Raw genomic sequence first — 16,468 nt, forward strand, 5'->3', positions numbered from 1 at the left:
TGTGCCCCATAAACCAAGTTTGACTTGTGTGGTGTAAGATGTCATTCATTCGTAATGACTGACGATGAAATGTGTAATCTAGTTCACCTTTAAAGACCTGTAACTCTGGTTTCATTCCAACAGACAAGTCTCCAAAGCATGGAGAAACACTGTCAACAACTAGCTCAACATTGTCTTTGAGTCCAGCGGCTGTCGCCCGTGATGTCATGACGCCTTTATATGACCCGCTCGGACCTCGTGCCGCCAATGACCTGGTGCTGCGCAGAGCAAGGCACCAGCATTTATCTGGTGACGCAGATAAGCGCAACTCTAGACCCGGCAACAAGGTCATCAAGTCTGCTTCTGCCACAGCTCTTTCTGTCATCATCCCATCAGGTAACCAGATTTGGTTTGTTTTTAGTCAAATCCATAGGCGACAAGTCTAACACACAATGCTATGTCACACCAGAAGTGTGACAATATGTATTGATTTTGTCTAATGTTGGAATTAATTTCATTTCTCTATTTGTTTTCATATTTGATGACGTTTTTGTGTAGTAATATTTAAAGTGATTTGCTACTATCTGTCTTGTATAGATTAGTTTTATGGAGTGTTTGTTTATATCACCATTTTTATTTAATAATTTAGTGATTTATATTTAAACATTTACATATACAATATATAAAATAATAAATATAATGAAAAAGATAATAGTAATAATATTTTTTTTAATACAGTTCCTTCTTGTTAATTTTATTATTACAATGTTATGCAATCATAATAATGATTTCAAAAATATGTATCACTTTTTATAACTATATATACATATGTTTTATGTTATTGTAATATGTATTATAATTACACAGGTCATTATTAATATGATATAATATACAGCATTATCATTTTCAAGACAAATAGCATGCTCCCATTTTAGAAAGTTAGCACGATCCTTCAATGTCCAGGAGGTTGTTCAGTAATAGGTATTGTCCTTCACCATACTTGAGTGATGTTTCTGTCATAGTCCTTCTGCATATCTTGGTGTCTCACTTCCAAAGCTCATGTTCACTTACAAATGCCTGTGCTCATCATCTGGAAAGAAGTTACGTAGCATTTTGAAGAATCATGAATGTTTAGACGTCACTGTGTCTGCCCTCTTTTAGTGGATCAACATGGAGGCTTTTCTCCTCTGGCCAGTCCCATGTCTCCCCACTCTTTCTCCTCCAACCCTTCTTCGCGTGACTCTTCACCCAGCCGAGATTTCTTCCCGGCGGTCAGTGTACTTCGTTCCCCTATTACCATCCATCGGTCTGGGAAGAAATACGGCTTCACGCTCAGAGCCATCCGCGTCTATATCGGGGACAGTGACATCTACAGCGTGCATCATATAGTTTGGGTAAGGCAATTAGAAGTCAAGTTTTCTGATGAAAAATGGGGGCTTGGTGGGAGCGGTGACTTTGTGAAGGATATTACTACAAAGGAGATTATTTAATAATGGCCCGACACCTTTTGTGTTTGATGTGTGTGCTGGCAGCACGTCGAGGAAGGTGGCCCCGCCCAGGAAGCTGGGCTGTGCGCAGGTGACCTCATTACTCATGTCAATGGCGAGCCTGTCCACGGTCTGGTGCACACTGAAGTGGTGGAGCTGATTCTCAAGGTAGGAATGTCATTAAACCCACTGCACTTTTCCCCATATATAGCCAACTTGTTTAACTCGTATGGTCTCAAGGAGCATATCTGGTCTTGGGGCCACATACAGTCCTATTAAAGCCCTTCTTCAACTCAATAATTTTACGTATTCAGATGTTTCATTTTCAGATTATGCTTTTGTCACTGTGTTTGTGTTGTCAGGTGACATGTAAAATGTTGCGTATTCTGGGCCCTTACCCAGTTTTCATGTGGCCCCTCGGCTAAATTAATTTCCCCTGTCTTAAGGGATGATCACTTGTATTAAGAACCGCTGTGTATTTGTTGGTACAGAATAAGAATCCAGCTTTTCTTGGTGTTACAGAGCGGCAACAAGGTAACCGTGACAACAACCCCTTTCGAAAACACCTCCATCAAAGTGGGTCCGGCCCGTAAAGCGAGCTCCAAGTGTAAGATGGCTCGACGGAACAGGAGAACCATGGGCAAGGAGGGCCAGGACAGGTGCGCGCTAACACACCTCTCGGATTTACATGTGCACTTCAGCTTCAGAGCTAGAACATCCCCAGTTTAGTTCTCACTGTGGGTTCACACTGGGGATGGACTCTATTCGCTTCCAATGGTAATCGGGATGTTGTTTTTCTGCATCCAGGAACAAGCATTTGTAAATGAATGGAATGAGGAAAAGAAATACACAAATTCTGAACATAAACATCTGCTTCCTCTTATTTCCTCCTGACCTCTCTGTCAGCATCAAATCTCTTTTTGTTTCCCTTCTCTTCTTCTGCAGCAAGAAGCGGAACTCATTGTTCCGCAAGATCACCAAGCAGTCGAATCTCCTTCACACCAGCCGCAGTCTGTCATCACTCAATCGCTCCCTGTCCTCCAGTGAGAGTCTTCCCGGCTCTCCGACTCACAGCCTGTCTGCCCGCTCGCCCACGCAGGGATACCGCTCTACCCCGGAGACCTCCTATCTCGGTGGGACAGTGGCTCTTAACATTTATAATACATGGCTCCGGAGATTCACAAACAATTCAAATGATTTTTCAGTTAATAGAAGCGTGGAAAGATAGGATATCAGTGATCAGATTAGAGGGAGAACTGTGGGTGTTATGGACAATACCACAAGCTGTGGGGTGAAATTAGAACATGCTTTTATTTATTGTGGGGAGTGAGACCGCTGGTGATGAAATGTGGGATTTGGAGGACTTCTTTTTAATTGAACCAGGAATAAGATCTTTTAGCTGGGTCACTGCAGATAGTTTGAGGTGGCTGAGATAAGGATCACCTTCTGTAAATCAGAGAACATGGTTCTCTCCCCTCACACTGACAAGTGCTTCTATTTTATTAAATGTCGACCATCTGCTCTTAAGCCTTTTAAATTGCTGAAGACATGTACTATTCTGAGCATTTTTAACATTCTTCTTCTGCCTTCGTCGGTGTAGCTTCATCACAGAGCAGCTCTGCGGCCTCCAGCACCCCAAACTCCCCTGCTCCTTCCCAGCACATGAGACCCAGCTCCCTTCATGGACTCTCCCCCAAACTCCACCGGCAGTATCGCTCAGCCCGCTGCAAGTCTGCTGGCAACATTCCGCTCTCGCCGCTAGCCCACACACCTTCACCCACGCAGTCTTCACCGCCCCCTCTACCGGGCCACACCATAGGCAGCTCCAACACCACCCAGTCCTTCCCTGTCAAGCTCCACTCCTCACCCCCAGTGGTGCGGCCCAGGCCCAAGAGCGCAGAGCCACCTCGCTCCCCTCTGCTAAAGAGAGTGCAGTCGGCTGAGAAGCTAGGCTCGCCGTTGACCCAGTCCAGCTCTGCAGGAGGTCTGGGTGGTCCGCTCAGGAAGCACAGTTTGGAGGTGCAGCACTCTGAGTTCCGGAAAGACGCCTTCCTGTGTGAGCTCGGCCTTCAGAGTTTGCTGGAGACTGATGGAGAAACCCTTCCTCCCAACCCCCCTCCTCTGCCCTCCTCCTCGCCTGCCCCTGAAGCTCGGATACTGAAGCCGGTGAGACGACTGGGAAGACAGGAATCGCCGCTGAGCCGGGAGACACTTCTCGCCGGGAGGGAGAGGGAAGAAAGGGAACGAGGGAGGGAGAGAGAGAAAAGAAGGGTGGAGGACACTGAGACAATCCAGGAGAGACTGAGCAGAGTTGAAGCTTCAGCTGCCCAGCCAACCAGAAAACCTCACACAGGTCAACTGACCTTTAACCAACAGGGCGGTCCCAACCCAAGGATGGGTCCTGAATTCTCTCTGGCAAACAGCCCCACCAAAACATCTGATGGTCTGGAGGGCCGTCGTGATTTAAATTCCAAACATCTGGACCCCAAAAGTTTGTTTTCTAATAGTAAAAGCCTTCAGGAGGAACTATCTGATGCAAAGCAGGAAGAAGACAGCAGGACTGTTCCAGCCAGGCCTGGTTTGCCCACCAACGGGTCTGGGAGTCCGTTAAGTAAGACTTTCAAATCAGGTGACAGAAAACTAGAAGCGGAGAGTGACATACGAACAGATGTCGGCTCAAAGAGTCCCAAACTTCCAGCACGGGTGTTGGCGCCCGTCGTCCCTCCTCATGGCCAGCCGCTTCTTCTGGGAAAAGTCAGACAAGGGCTTGGACCTGTCAACTGCTACCGTGGCACTCTGGACTGGGAGGACAAATGTCGCCTGGAGGTGGTTGAAGAACATTCACCATCCCCTTCCCCCTCCCCGACAGGTGTCACCCCGTCCCTCTGCGGGCCCTCTCTTTGTAAATCTCGCCCAATGTCGCCTGGTGACAAGACTAGCTTCGTCAGTCAGCTGACAACTGTGGCCAAGAATGTCCTCGGACCCATGAAGCTTGGCTCGCAGGACAGCGGGTCCAAAAGCAGAGAGCAGCAGAGTAGAGCGCCAGAGGAGAAGCATCTGCCTCCTCCACTGAAGGAAAGTGTCATAAGTCGTGCTGTTCTCCCTGGTGCTGCTGTGACCCCACGTCCTGCCGGCTCGCCGCTGGAGAAGCCTGCAGCCGGTAGCAGCCCCCCAAGAGTCTGAGGACCTCTCACCCTGTGTATCAGTCGCTCATTCTGGCTTCATTGAGCATTACTATTGAAAAGATCACTTCAAATTGTCCTTCAGTAAAAATCTGCAGTTACTGAATAGTCAACAACTTTTCCTCCTTTAGCACATTGACACTCCAGAATCTGTGAGCCTTCCAGGACTTGACAACAACCTTTCCTTTCAAGGACAAGTGCATTCATTTGACTATTTAACCTCAATTCCTGTAAATACTTCTCAAAACACAACTTTCTTTCACAAATGCTTAAATGACTGTTGAGTGACTGATACACAGATTTGATATGCCTTTGTATGAAGAAACAACAAAAGTCAAGCACTTAAGTGTACATTCCAGATTTAGAGAATAGCAAGTGTTATTTATTCAATTGAGATCACTGACTTTTCCTCAACTGAAAAACACTAGAGTTTATGAACACTTGTTTTTGTTTTGTTTTTTAAATGTTTTGTTGTGTGTGGAGTCCTACACTTATGGGTTTGAATGTCCTGCAGGTGTGTGCTGACCATGTAAAGCAGGTACACGAAAAGACCTTGAAAAGTGCTTGAGTGAAAACTGTGAATAACCAAATCTTGACTTTCTGCATCGATTTCTGCCGACGCTTTGTTTTGAAAGTGAAATGAACCCGAGATGTTTTGAATCCGAGTGTTAAGGTGTGTCGGCGTCTTTGTGTCGAAGCGGCTTCTCTGTCATCGCCGGTAGTAAAGTTCAACAAGGCAGCTGCACTTCCCAAAAGTGTAATCCAGAAGGCTCACTCAGACGGTTAAGAACTTCCTGCTCACACAACACAAACTAGCCCTGCTTGTCAATGAATGTGGATGTAACTACATGTGGCCTACATAAGTCCAATCACATCAATCACAAGCACTCCATAATGACAGCCCCATATTGCAATGAAACAGCTGAATTCTCGTGGTTAAAAACTTAGTCGTATTTCTGCGTCTGAAGCTCCTCACGACCAACTCTGAAAAGCTGGTCCCACAAATTCCCTTAAAATATGTATCAGTATTAACAAGGAAGTCGGGGACGCACTTCTAATGTTTGCTTCGCTGATGTGATTCTACATCTTGAACTGCTCTATAGTGAGGTGGCAAACGTCAAACACCTGTTTATTTGACCGACATTTTTGCTAGTACAAATGGAAAAATAATTTAGGAAATATTGGGGTACCGTTCGAGAAGCTGCGCTGAAGTTTGTTTGAACTGGCACAGTCTTCAGTCCACATTTTTCTTTCTGGCTCTGCTGCTTGTTCCGCACTGGGAAGTGAGGTTGATGGAGCTCAGGGCTTATCTCCTCGTCACAAGACGCCCTTTCTGTTTCTCTGTCTGGAGCACACTTACATCATCATACTCAGACATTCATATCCAAACTGCGAGTGTACTTGACAGCCTTTTTCAAAGTTTGGATTCCAGCTGAAAATCCAGTGTCACAGATGTAGCGCACAGAAATGTTTAAGGGCTCAATTGTAAACAATGCACAGGTCAAAGGGGTCATGATGTGTCACAATGCACTTGTGAAACCAAGACTGTGCTTACTCACAGTGACTGTGTTGTCAAGTATATGTCCAATAGTGAGAATTATAGTATCTTGTAATATATCAGTATTAAATCAAAAGATTTACAGACAGCAGACACGCACTCTCTCTGCGCAGAGATTGTTTTATGCAAGCAGTAATGGTGCAGTCTTTCATTCCACTACAAATGACACCGAATTGTTTCATGGCTGACTCCACAGCCATACTACATGTATAATGATGTCTCATTTGAATTCGCTCTTGGTTTGGTGCTCGGCAAACTTTGGTTTTACGTTTAAAAAAGCCAGTTCATCTTTTACATTCTCGCTCTGGTTTGAACGTAGAGGCGGTGAAAAGTCAGTTCACTTCTGAGTTGGTTTGTAATTGTTTTCAATAAATAGGTGGTATCCTACTGCCACCTAGAGGTCACAGCTTGTTATGCCTCAGAATATTAAAGACATTAAAACTCCTACTAACAGTACTACGACCATAAATAAATAATAAAAACAAAAATTAATAATAATTATAAATAATAAAATAACGTTTCCCCAACATCAAAGGAACATCTGGTCAGACTAATTTGCACATGACATGCGCATTTATTGCGTCATGAATTCTACAATCACAAACTATGCATAGCTGTGATCAGATTCAGTCTTTAACAGAATAGTCTGCTGATGCAGCGCGGAGTGGTCCGTGTGTGGTAAAAGTTAAAACTAAATTGGAACCTTGAGCAGATTTTGCCTTCTCATGACTGTTATCCACAGGCGTGGCATGAATCTTCAGATCAATGGCTGAAGTAGTTCTGTGGTATAATGATGCACTCAAGCCTTCAAAGTAGATCTAATCTCATCTGATTAACCTTCTCTATTTGTAATGTTTTCTCTGATGCCAACGTTTGGGTGTTGATATTGAGCACATTGTTTCTTGGTTTTTGTTTTTGTTTTGTTTTTCAATTGCACTTTATCCAAATGATGTATATGTTCCTTTTTTTAAATTCCTGTTTTTGAATCATAACCAGTGTATTTGAAAACATTCCACTTTTTCTGGTCACTTCAAATGTATTTATTTGTACAATAGACTCTTTGTTGTGATTGATGTAATTCAAATGCTGACTATTGAATTGCAGTAAAAACTGAATAAAGTTATATTCGTTCCCTTTTTTTCTCTCTCTTGGTCTTCATCAAAAGGCGTCACCAGCGTACATGGATCCGGTCTCTCTCTTGGGCTCACCTTCAGGGGTCATAAAGGTCAGGTGCTGGCTTCTTAACATGAGAATGGGTTGGACTAAATTATTCTATATTCATCTTTGTCTTTTGATGTTGAAATTACCCACTACTGGTTCTATTAAAGCTATATTTCCCCAATTCCCATGATTCACATCAAATAAATAATAAAAAAAAATCCACAATCATCAGTAGTTAATTATTATTATTTTAGTAATAATTACGTTCGCAGGGCCCTCGTTCAACGATCAAAAACAACACACAGACTTACATCCAAAACATTAAAGAAGGAATTCTTACTATTACAAATTTCGAGTTCATATATTTTCCAGGATTAATTTGAGTAGTTTAAACCCTTATTTAAAGAAGTCGATGTGAGTTGGGGCATTTGTTATATTGGAAGATTATATGGCACCCTGTCGAACTGGATACGTCGTCGCAGAATACTGTCACCCAACACACTTCAGAGACATTTTTAAAAGGATCAACTCAACTGCGTGAGTCATGTGACGCTCTTTCGTAGCTACGGTCAAGTTACATAAGAACAGGAGTTGCTATTGGTCAGTGTCTGCGAATCATGGGATCATTAACCAATCACTACTCACCTTGAATTATCTGACCAATCGGGTGGCCTAACGCAAGGACAACAGGAAGTGTAATGCAGAGAAGAAGTCGGCGGGGACTGTCCGACGGGACTGTTTTACCAGCTGTTCTATCATTCGCGCTTGGTTCGTGATTTGGGTTCATATTGCGCTTTTTTATTAATCATTGTTTATTAATAGCCACTGAGATCGGCTGTGCGTTTTCGTCTGTGGGCTAACTGTGCTGAAACACCGGCGTCAATAGCAATGACAAGCTAACGTTTATGTGGATGTCGCGGCTAATCGAACAAACCTTGAAAATGACTTCACCTGGACTACAGCTGACTCGATTTCGAGGGCAGGTATGTGATCTAACCTCATGTTTATCTCGACCTTGCAGGGTCATATTTGAATATTACGCCGTTCCGCTTAGTCTTAGTCTGACTGCCACTTAGACTGGAGCCTGGCAGCCTGCTGTTGGTGTTAAATAGAAATACAACAAACAATAGAAGACCACCAGAAAATATTTTATATATAGATTTGATTGGTCTGTTTTTGTTCCATGGAAATAGAGTTAGAGAAATTATTCCTTCGATTGTAGGTTAACGACAATGTCCGATATTAGGAAGAAAATATACTGTACCTTGTGTTCACCAGTTATTATGGGAAAATGAAACTTTTTTTTCACTTTTTACAAGTGGATTTTTGTTTCAGTTAACGTTTCCCCCTTTTCGAATACCTCGTTCCGTATAACGTCTCCTAGTTTCCCGTTTGCTGTAAATAGGCTTTCTAAATAATAAGAGGACCAATATTTTCAAGTTGTATATGAGTTTGTTTTACATTGTGACTATAACAGTAATGCATTTTCAATTATTACACATTTGGCACAAGGACATCATATATAGTATTGTTCTGTGTAATAAAATGAATGCATTGTGTACATAAATGCATAAGTAATAACTATTCACTTCTGATCCTAAATAAAGAGAGTGAATTTAGATCAAATATGAAGTTTGCACTTGCTGAACAGAAGCTATTTACCATGTGTCTTTAAATAAAAACATTGAACACATCTCAAATTGTATGGTCTCATTATATACTGGATTCTGTCTTGAGGTCCATCATAATCCATGAAATAAAGCCCCTGAAATGTCAGTTTTCAGCTGACTGAATCCAATGAAGATGTATTTTTGCACTGTGCACAAGTTTCTGTTCTACTTTTATCAGATGCATCTACAGCATGGGTGGCTGACTTTCTTGACGTTTGTCACATGGCAGTTTCCCCCCTCGTGAGAGCACTGTAATTCATGACTGATCTGTCAAGTTACTGTTAAAACTTTGTTTACTCATTAGTTTCAGTGCAGGTTGTGTAAGTTTGTAGACTCCTTACAGAGGTTCTCCTTTTTGGTATTTTTTGTGCTCTAGCAATGATAATATAATAGTGTATAAAATCTATACATGTGCAGTTAAATGAAAATTTAAAGGAACACAATATACAAAGTCAGATGTTGAACATCTTCACTGTAGTACTGTTGGATCTGAGAATGTATGAAGTTCTCCCTGATATTGTGTACTCTAGCTTGCACACCTAGAGGAGTTTATCACAAACTTTGCCCTTTTACCTCTTTTCAACCCTGCTTCCTATGAATATAAGTACAAATAGATTTTAAAAACATGCATCCTTTAGGTCTAATATTTAACTTGTCATTATTTTTTTCTGATATATTTAAATGAGCCAAAAGGAAATAGTGTCAATACAGTTTTGGTTGCTATGCTGCTGCTGGTGAATATACAAGAGGCCCGGAAATAGAGCTGTACCACACCACAAGTATCATTGATTTGTTTTAATGATGAATTCCAAATGTTATTTCCTTCTTCTTATCTTGTGTGCAGTTCTGCATTGCAATGAGGCTCTGAGGCATGAATTCAGTCTCCCCCAGTGCAGCTCAGTACGTTGGCGGCACGATGCAGTCCCAGCTGATGGACAGTCGAAGACTGCCGGAGCAGCCGGGCAGCTGCGGCGCCAGGCAGCCGCAGAACCTGGACCCAGGCAGGGAGGCAACCGGAGAGCCGGACGAGGTCGACAAGCTTAAAGCCAAACTGATGTCGGCGTGGAACAATGTTAAATACGGTTAGTTGTTCGTCTGGAAGCATGTAATATCGTAGGATATCTAACTGTTAAACAAGCACACAACATGATAAATTAGGGAAGTGAAACTGCTTGAAAGTTGCAGCGAAAGAGTAAAATAAACACCATACCCAATGACGCATTTTGGGCATTGCCCGGTTAGTATGTCGTTGTAAAACCATGAATGTCCAAATGTGTGTCAGAAGAGTTTGACTTAACCATCGTTAAATTATTTCATCCCAGAGAGTTGACATACTCGCTCTTCCTTTCTAGGGTGGACGATTAAATCTAAAACCTCATTCAACAAGATGTCACCAGTCACCATGCTTGGACACAGCTACCTGCTTAACAGTGAAGGTGAAAATCAAACTAAAACTACTGTAAATATCACTGTATGAGTGTCTTCCTACAATGCTAAATTTCTTCTGTTCCTCTTTCGTTTCTCCCAGATGAGGTGGAGCGGTTCAGTCTGGCCTTCATATCCAGGATCTGGTTGACTTACAGGAGGGAGTTTCCTCTGCTGGAGGGTTCTACCTGGACCACTGACTGTGGTTGGGGCTGTATGCTGCGCAGTGGTCAGATGCTGCTGGCTCAGGGACTTCTGGTCCACATGATGCCTCGAGGTTTGCTTCTCTGCTTTGCTGACTAGTGTAGTTGTTGCTTTATTTGTGGTTTTAGTTTGCCCTGCTGTGTTCTTTTTATTTTAATGCCACAATTCGTATTTCTTTCTTACACTATGTTTTTTTTTTTGTCTCCCGGCTAGATTGGACCTGGCCTGATGCTCAGCAGCTAACTGACGTGGACTTTGAGCTCTTTCGTCCGCGCTCTCCAGTCCGAGCTGGCGGGGTGCCCATCCCCTCCTTTGGCTCTCCAAGAGCACCGAGCACCCCTGAAAAGACTCTGGCGACTAGACAGCAGTCCAAATGCAGCCTTAAGAAGAGGCAGGAGTCTGTGAGGGACAGGCAGGCAGAGCCCACCCACCTCAAGCTGCTCACATGGTTTGGTGATCAGCCTCCTGCCCCTTTCGGTGTCCACCAGCTGGTGAGCATTGGCAGGAGTTCAGGGAAGAAAGCCGGGGACTGGTATGGCCCCTCCATTGTTGCTCACATACTACGGTAAGAGCCTGAAGCACAGCAGTCGGACTTTCTCATACATGATGAAACATGGTTACATTTCATCAAAAGTACGTCTTCACCGATTCACAAGGCTGATTTAATGTTTGCATGAGTGTAAATACAGATGTTTTTTTAATTAAAGATTGACTTGGTCAAGTCTCTGATCATAGTTTTTTCTTAATTGTATGCTGTCATCTCCTGCAGGAAAGCAGTGGCAAGAACACCAGTTGTCCAAAATCTTGTTGTTTATGTGGCTCAGGACTGTACAGGTGAGACATTGTGTTCCTCTCGTTTTTAAGATGCTGAGTTTGTATTACTACTAAGTGCTGCTTCTGTGTATATCAGTGTACAAAGAAGATGTTGTGCGTCTCTGTGACCTGAGTATGACCTCACCCGGTTCCACGAGTGAATCCTGGAAGTCAGTCATTATTCTGGTGCCAGTTCGGCTGGGAGGGGAAGTCCTCAACCCGTCTTACACAGAATGCGTCAAGGTCTGAGACGCCTGTTGACACTGGGAACAATACTTTACTGGTTGTTATTTGCCTGATGTAAATATCTCACCTCCAGAACATACTCAAGCTGGAGTGTTGCATCGGGATCATCGGCGGAAAACCTAAACACTCGCTCTACTTTGTTGGTTTCCAAGGTGAGAACCAAAAACATTTTCTGTTGTTGTGAAATCTAGTAGACATGACATTGGTGATGTTCCGATCCATCGACCACCCATCACGATTGACCGATATCTATGAAAACGGATGTTGCTAGTGTACGCTGATCACAGAAACGATCACCTGTGACAGTCTGAAGACTCCATGCGTGTTGTGTACTGTCCCCTCCCCCTTTCCTTTTCACGCCACGGGCGAGACTCACACGGCACGGACCTGAACAAACATGGCAGCCTGACAGGACTTGGTCTGTGATGAAGTTTGCATTTGCAACACATGCTTGTAAAATGGCTTCTGCACAACATATTTAGTACTCAGTGTTCAACTTCCCTTTCTCTCTCTTTTACAGTTCTCATTTCCTCATGATTGATAAACAAATTCATAGGTGAACCATGTGATTGGTATTGGTGAGCGGCAGCATAAAGCCTGAGCATCCCTTCTAGACACGTTTCTCCCCAGATACTGTATACAGATGAAGTTCATGATTCATGATTCTCACTGTCCTCCCCCAGCTTTGTCTTGTTTCACTAGTTTACTCATTTGAAAACCTGTTGCTCCATGTTAACTCAATTAAAACAAATAACCCTTGGAACACTTGTGTTTACACGTGATCTGCATTCTTCTGCTGCCAAGCCTTAGACTTGTCGGTTAGTTCTGAAGGTACAGAAGATGAAGTGTTGATGCAGTTCACCTTTACGACTTCATACGTCATTGTAAAAGGAGCGTGAAACAAATTCATTTTTCATTGTAACCTGATGAAGACAACAAACCTAAGTGGAGGGGCGCTGCCTCGTAACTCACCATCATTCATCATCAAGTCTTTATATTTCATGGACCCTTTTCTGCTTCCTTACGGTCTGTTTGAGAAGTGCTTCCCTCCTGAGTCAACAAACACTTGTCGATAATGATTGATTCTTCCTCTGAAAAATCATTTCCAGACATTCCTGTAAAAAACAATTCTTACAGAAAAGCTGCATTTGCAGAGGAGTAAATGTTTTACTATTTCTTCATGTAGCGGTTGCTCGCTGCAACAAAGACTCAAGTATCACACCCGTTTTTCTTTTAGAATTTATGTGACTTTATCTGAAATAACTTTCATTAGCACGAACTGCCATCTTTATTTATAGTTGCAGTTAAATAAATTAATTTGTAATAACATGTCAATACATTAATTAAGAAGTTATAACAGACTAACAGAGACATGTGCTGATGTAGGGGACTATCTAAATGATGAGCAAAGTGAATAACTGAACAAACAAATGTGTTGTTCCTGCACTTGTTTCTTCCAGTGGATTATTTCCACATCTTGGCAAGTCTTGAATAATTTTTCAGAATCATTTTCCCCACACTTAAGCATTCTTGGATTTGCTTTATTTGTTTTTCATTTTTATCCCATTTTATCCCTTTCTTATTTTTTTAATTGATTATATTTTATTCCTCTCATAAAACTACATGTTCTTTTATTGACTGCTCATTAATTTAGCTATTCAAAAAACAAATATAAGTACAATCTAAACCAAAATCCTCGTGATGAGCTAAACTGTTAGTGACTGCAGAATGTGTTTCCACCGACTCAGATGAGCAGCTTCTCTACCTGGACCCTCACTACTGCCAACCAGTGGTCGATGTCACACAAGTCAATTTCTCACTGGAGGTTAGTATCTTGACGTTTCATTCACACGTATTAAGAGATTTTCCCCCAAAAAAATCAGTGCATTAATTACGGTGTCTGGCACTCTTTTAAGGAACTTTACATTTGTGGAGTTTAAGGTTGGCTACATCATGTTAACCTATTTTTTGTTTTGCCCTATGTAGTCCTTCCACTGTAGCGCTCCCAAAAAGATGCCCTTCAACCGGATGGATCCAAGTTGCACTATCGGATTTTATGCAAAGAACAAGAAAGACTTTGAGTCTCTGTGTTCAGCAGTGAGCTTGGTGAGTTTATGCCTGCATGGCTGTCACACAGTGTGACTACAGGTAAAGTAGCATCAAGGAAGTCTGGTGTCTTACAAAAGAGAATCTTGGCAAAACAGGTTTCCAACTTCCACTGGTTAAGTGCAAGTCATAATTGCATTGTTGACTGTGCAGTAGTCTTAACCCTTAAGGCGCCACATTTTTATTCGATGAAATGTTGCACTTTTGATGTCAGCATTTTAATAGGCTGTAGCTTAAAAACACTGAAGTCACTCAGCCAGCAGTTGTGCTCGTAATTTTAGAAAACATGTTAATGGTTCAATGAAACTTGAAATGAATAATTTGATGGCACTTTCTACCACTCACAAAACGTTTGTTATAGCAAAAGACGATGTTTGTCAGACAGGACGTTCACGTCAAGCTTAATGTCTGTCATAGTTCCAGGTGTGACGATGACGACAAACGCGTCATGATTGGCTGATGTCTACGGCTTCATTACGGGTTTTTACTTGCTGTCACACAAAAAGGAATTAAATGCATTTATTCTATTATGGCAAAAAAAAAAAAAAAACTTTCACCTACATGTTGACTTACGGGAAGTCACAACACTTCAGTCTAGCAGAAAGTGAGCCAGCTGTTCGCTCTTCATTTGTGAGGCAGTCAAGTTTGCTCTCTTGCTCTCTGTTACGCTCCTACAACAGCTACATAGTTGTAGCTACAACCTCCCTTGTCTCCTAGACCATGTCCACAGTTTTCGACCGGCCCGCAGCTGTTGCTCAGATTGGAGTTACATGCATCTGCCACCTGCTTGTGTGAAGCTGTAACTGCATCAGGCTCCATATTTGTTAGGGCTGGGATGATATACATTTGGCCCAATCATCTATGTATTCCCCGTACTTAAGTTCCGAGTTTGTTTATATTGCAATTCAGGTTTATATTGCGATTCTTTGTCCAATACGATTGATATCGCGACCCTGATTTATTCATTAGAAACAAATGACAGTCACTGTTTCCCAGACATTTTGTCAAAGTGGTGTCCGTGGTTGTGTTTGTGTATTTATAAAGAGTATCTTTACTTTTTACTCTTTATAAATATACAAAGCAGTTAATGTGCAATAACAAGGAGCCGGAACAGATTCTGACAGTAATATTTTGTAATGAAGTGTTTCAGTGATTGAGAACCTGTGTGCAGATGCAGCAGAGAGATTCTGTGGGAGCTGAATTAAATAACCAATATCCAACTACTTTCCCCACAGCTTTACAGCCCAGGACGACCATCGATCGCGTAGATGGTTTTGTTCCAGTAGCTACAATCCTGCACAGCTGTACTGAGTGGCGGTTAGCAGAGAGCGCTAACATGTTAGCACAGGGCTGCCAATTCTCTTGTAACTGGTGTAAAACTCTTGCAGAAGAGGCTTTTGTCAGACCACACTTCCCATTTGTCTCACCTTTCTAGCCAGGTGGAATTATATAATCCTAATTGAATTGAATCCTAATCAGACTGTATTTTATTGTTTAAAAATCAGTTTTTATGTCACATTGCCTAAAGAGGTGAAACTAGACTAGAACATCAACGTATGGTAAATGGAAATATACTGTGTGGTCTTTGTATTTATTTGAGCGTTGGGATGTGAAAAGTGTTCTTCAATATTGAATACTTCAATATTAAATACTATTAAACTTTTTTTCCTTGTTTTCCATCTTAAGGCTCTCTCAACATCCATGGAGAAGTACCCCATCTTCACGATTGTAGAGGGTCTAAGTCAAGACTATGGACTTGAGGGACACAGCGGCCTCCATGTTGGCTCTGACCCCCACATCCTGCCCCAAACCAACAACCCGGGCATGAGTAACAACAGAAGAAACAGTGACGAATTTGTCTTCCTGTGATGCTGCTTATGGATGAAGGTGCAGAGAGATCTCATGCATCAGAGTCTTGTGGCATTTTCGGGATTCCTGTCACAACTGGATTTGAAGTATGGATCCCAACGTAACCGAGTGTTTTTGTTCTTGAACATAAAAGGGCGTCCGCACGGACATTCACTTCCTCTGATGAAGGACACCGCTGCTTAACACTTGGTTACTTAGAACATGAGGCATTTACCGTCAGGGCTGGATTACGTTCTCTGAGTGTGTGAAATCTACTGGACACATTTGTTTTTAAATCGGTTGATGTATTTATCAGATTCATGAATGACTGTGTGTAGTGAGTGAGTGCAGTTGTGTAGATCTCAGCCATTTTCTTTTTTTTTTTTGTCTTCACTGTTGCATAGCTCAGATTCGTCTCGCCAACCATTAGTGGCTGGTTGGTCTGTGCAGTTGCGGGCATGATCTCATGGGACAAGTCATCACCTGACCTGGATCTCTCCCTGTGTTTGTCTGGCTTTTCACTACTGCAGTTGCACTACTGTTGGTTATTGTCTGATTAAACCTCACACTGGAGTCACATGACTGGTGTATGAATTCGGCACAATGATGTGCTTTATTTTAGTCCACTCACTTCATCTTTTATTTGCTTTTATTGTATTGTTTTGTTGAGCTCAAAATGCGAAGCACTGCTGCTTTGTTTGATTTTAAATTGGTTCCAGCTAAAGTTAAGAGGATTAAATAAATACATTCTAATCTCAAGAAGACCCTTTCTTGTGTTTATGAAATATC

At 42.3% G+C, this 16,468-nt stretch overlaps 2 protein-coding genes across 4 annotated transcripts in view; both read left to right on the top strand.

The window, feature by feature from the left end:
* Positions 1 to 7,331, top strand: part of LOC128753411 (microtubule-associated serine/threonine-protein kinase 1-like) — a 61,718-nt gene extending 54,387 nt beyond the window's left edge. For all 3 annotated transcript variants that reach the window (XM_053855097.1, XM_053855098.1, XM_053855099.1), the window contains 6 exons: positions 124 to 375; positions 1,141 to 1,373; positions 1,512 to 1,634; positions 1,989 to 2,125; positions 2,412 to 2,599; positions 3,067 to 7,331. In XM_053855097.1, coding sequence (XP_053711072.1) covers positions 124 to 375; positions 1,141 to 1,373; positions 1,512 to 1,634; positions 1,989 to 2,125; positions 2,412 to 2,599; positions 3,067 to 4,649 — 2,516 coding nt within the window. In that variant the 3' untranslated portion in view covers positions 4,650 to 7,331. The remainder of the gene's footprint in view (positions 1 to 123; positions 376 to 1,140; positions 1,374 to 1,511; positions 1,635 to 1,988; positions 2,126 to 2,411; positions 2,600 to 3,066) is intronic.
* Positions 7,332 to 8,066: 735 nt separating this feature from the next.
* Positions 8,067 to 16,406, top strand: LOC128753413 (cysteine protease atg4da-like). Its single transcript, XM_053855100.1, has 11 exons — positions 8,067 to 8,350; positions 9,882 to 10,119; positions 10,390 to 10,473; positions 10,566 to 10,739; positions 10,880 to 11,231; positions 11,436 to 11,500; positions 11,577 to 11,722; positions 11,799 to 11,877; positions 13,474 to 13,550; positions 13,712 to 13,831; positions 15,518 to 16,406. The coding sequence occupies exons 2-11, from the start codon at positions 9,909 to 9,911 to the stop codon at positions 15,698 to 15,700; spliced, it is 1,491 nt and encodes a 496-aa protein (XP_053711075.1). The 5' UTR covers positions 8,067 to 8,350; positions 9,882 to 9,908; the 3' UTR covers positions 15,701 to 16,406.
* Positions 16,407 to 16,468: the final 62 nt, after the last annotated feature.

Source organism: Synchiropus splendidus, chromosome 2, assembly GCF_027744825.2.
Source record: "Synchiropus splendidus isolate RoL2022-P1 chromosome 2, RoL_Sspl_1.0, whole genome shotgun sequence".
Classification (NCBI taxonomy): Eukaryota; Metazoa; Chordata; class Actinopteri; order Syngnathiformes; family Callionymidae; genus Synchiropus; species Synchiropus splendidus.

Coding starts and splice junctions, on each gene's coding strand:
- LOC128753413 (XM_053855100.1), top strand. CDS start 9,909: ATGAATTCAGTCTCCCCCAGTGCAGCTCAGTACGTTGGCGGCACGATG. Junction 11,232..11,435: donor ATTGTTGCTCACATACTACG/GTAAGAGCCTGA, acceptor CATCTCCTGCAG/GAAAGCAGTGGCAAGAACAC. Junction 11,501..11,576: donor TGTGGCTCAGGACTGTACAG/GTGAGACATTGT, acceptor TGTGTATATCAG/TGTACAAAGAAGATGTTGTG.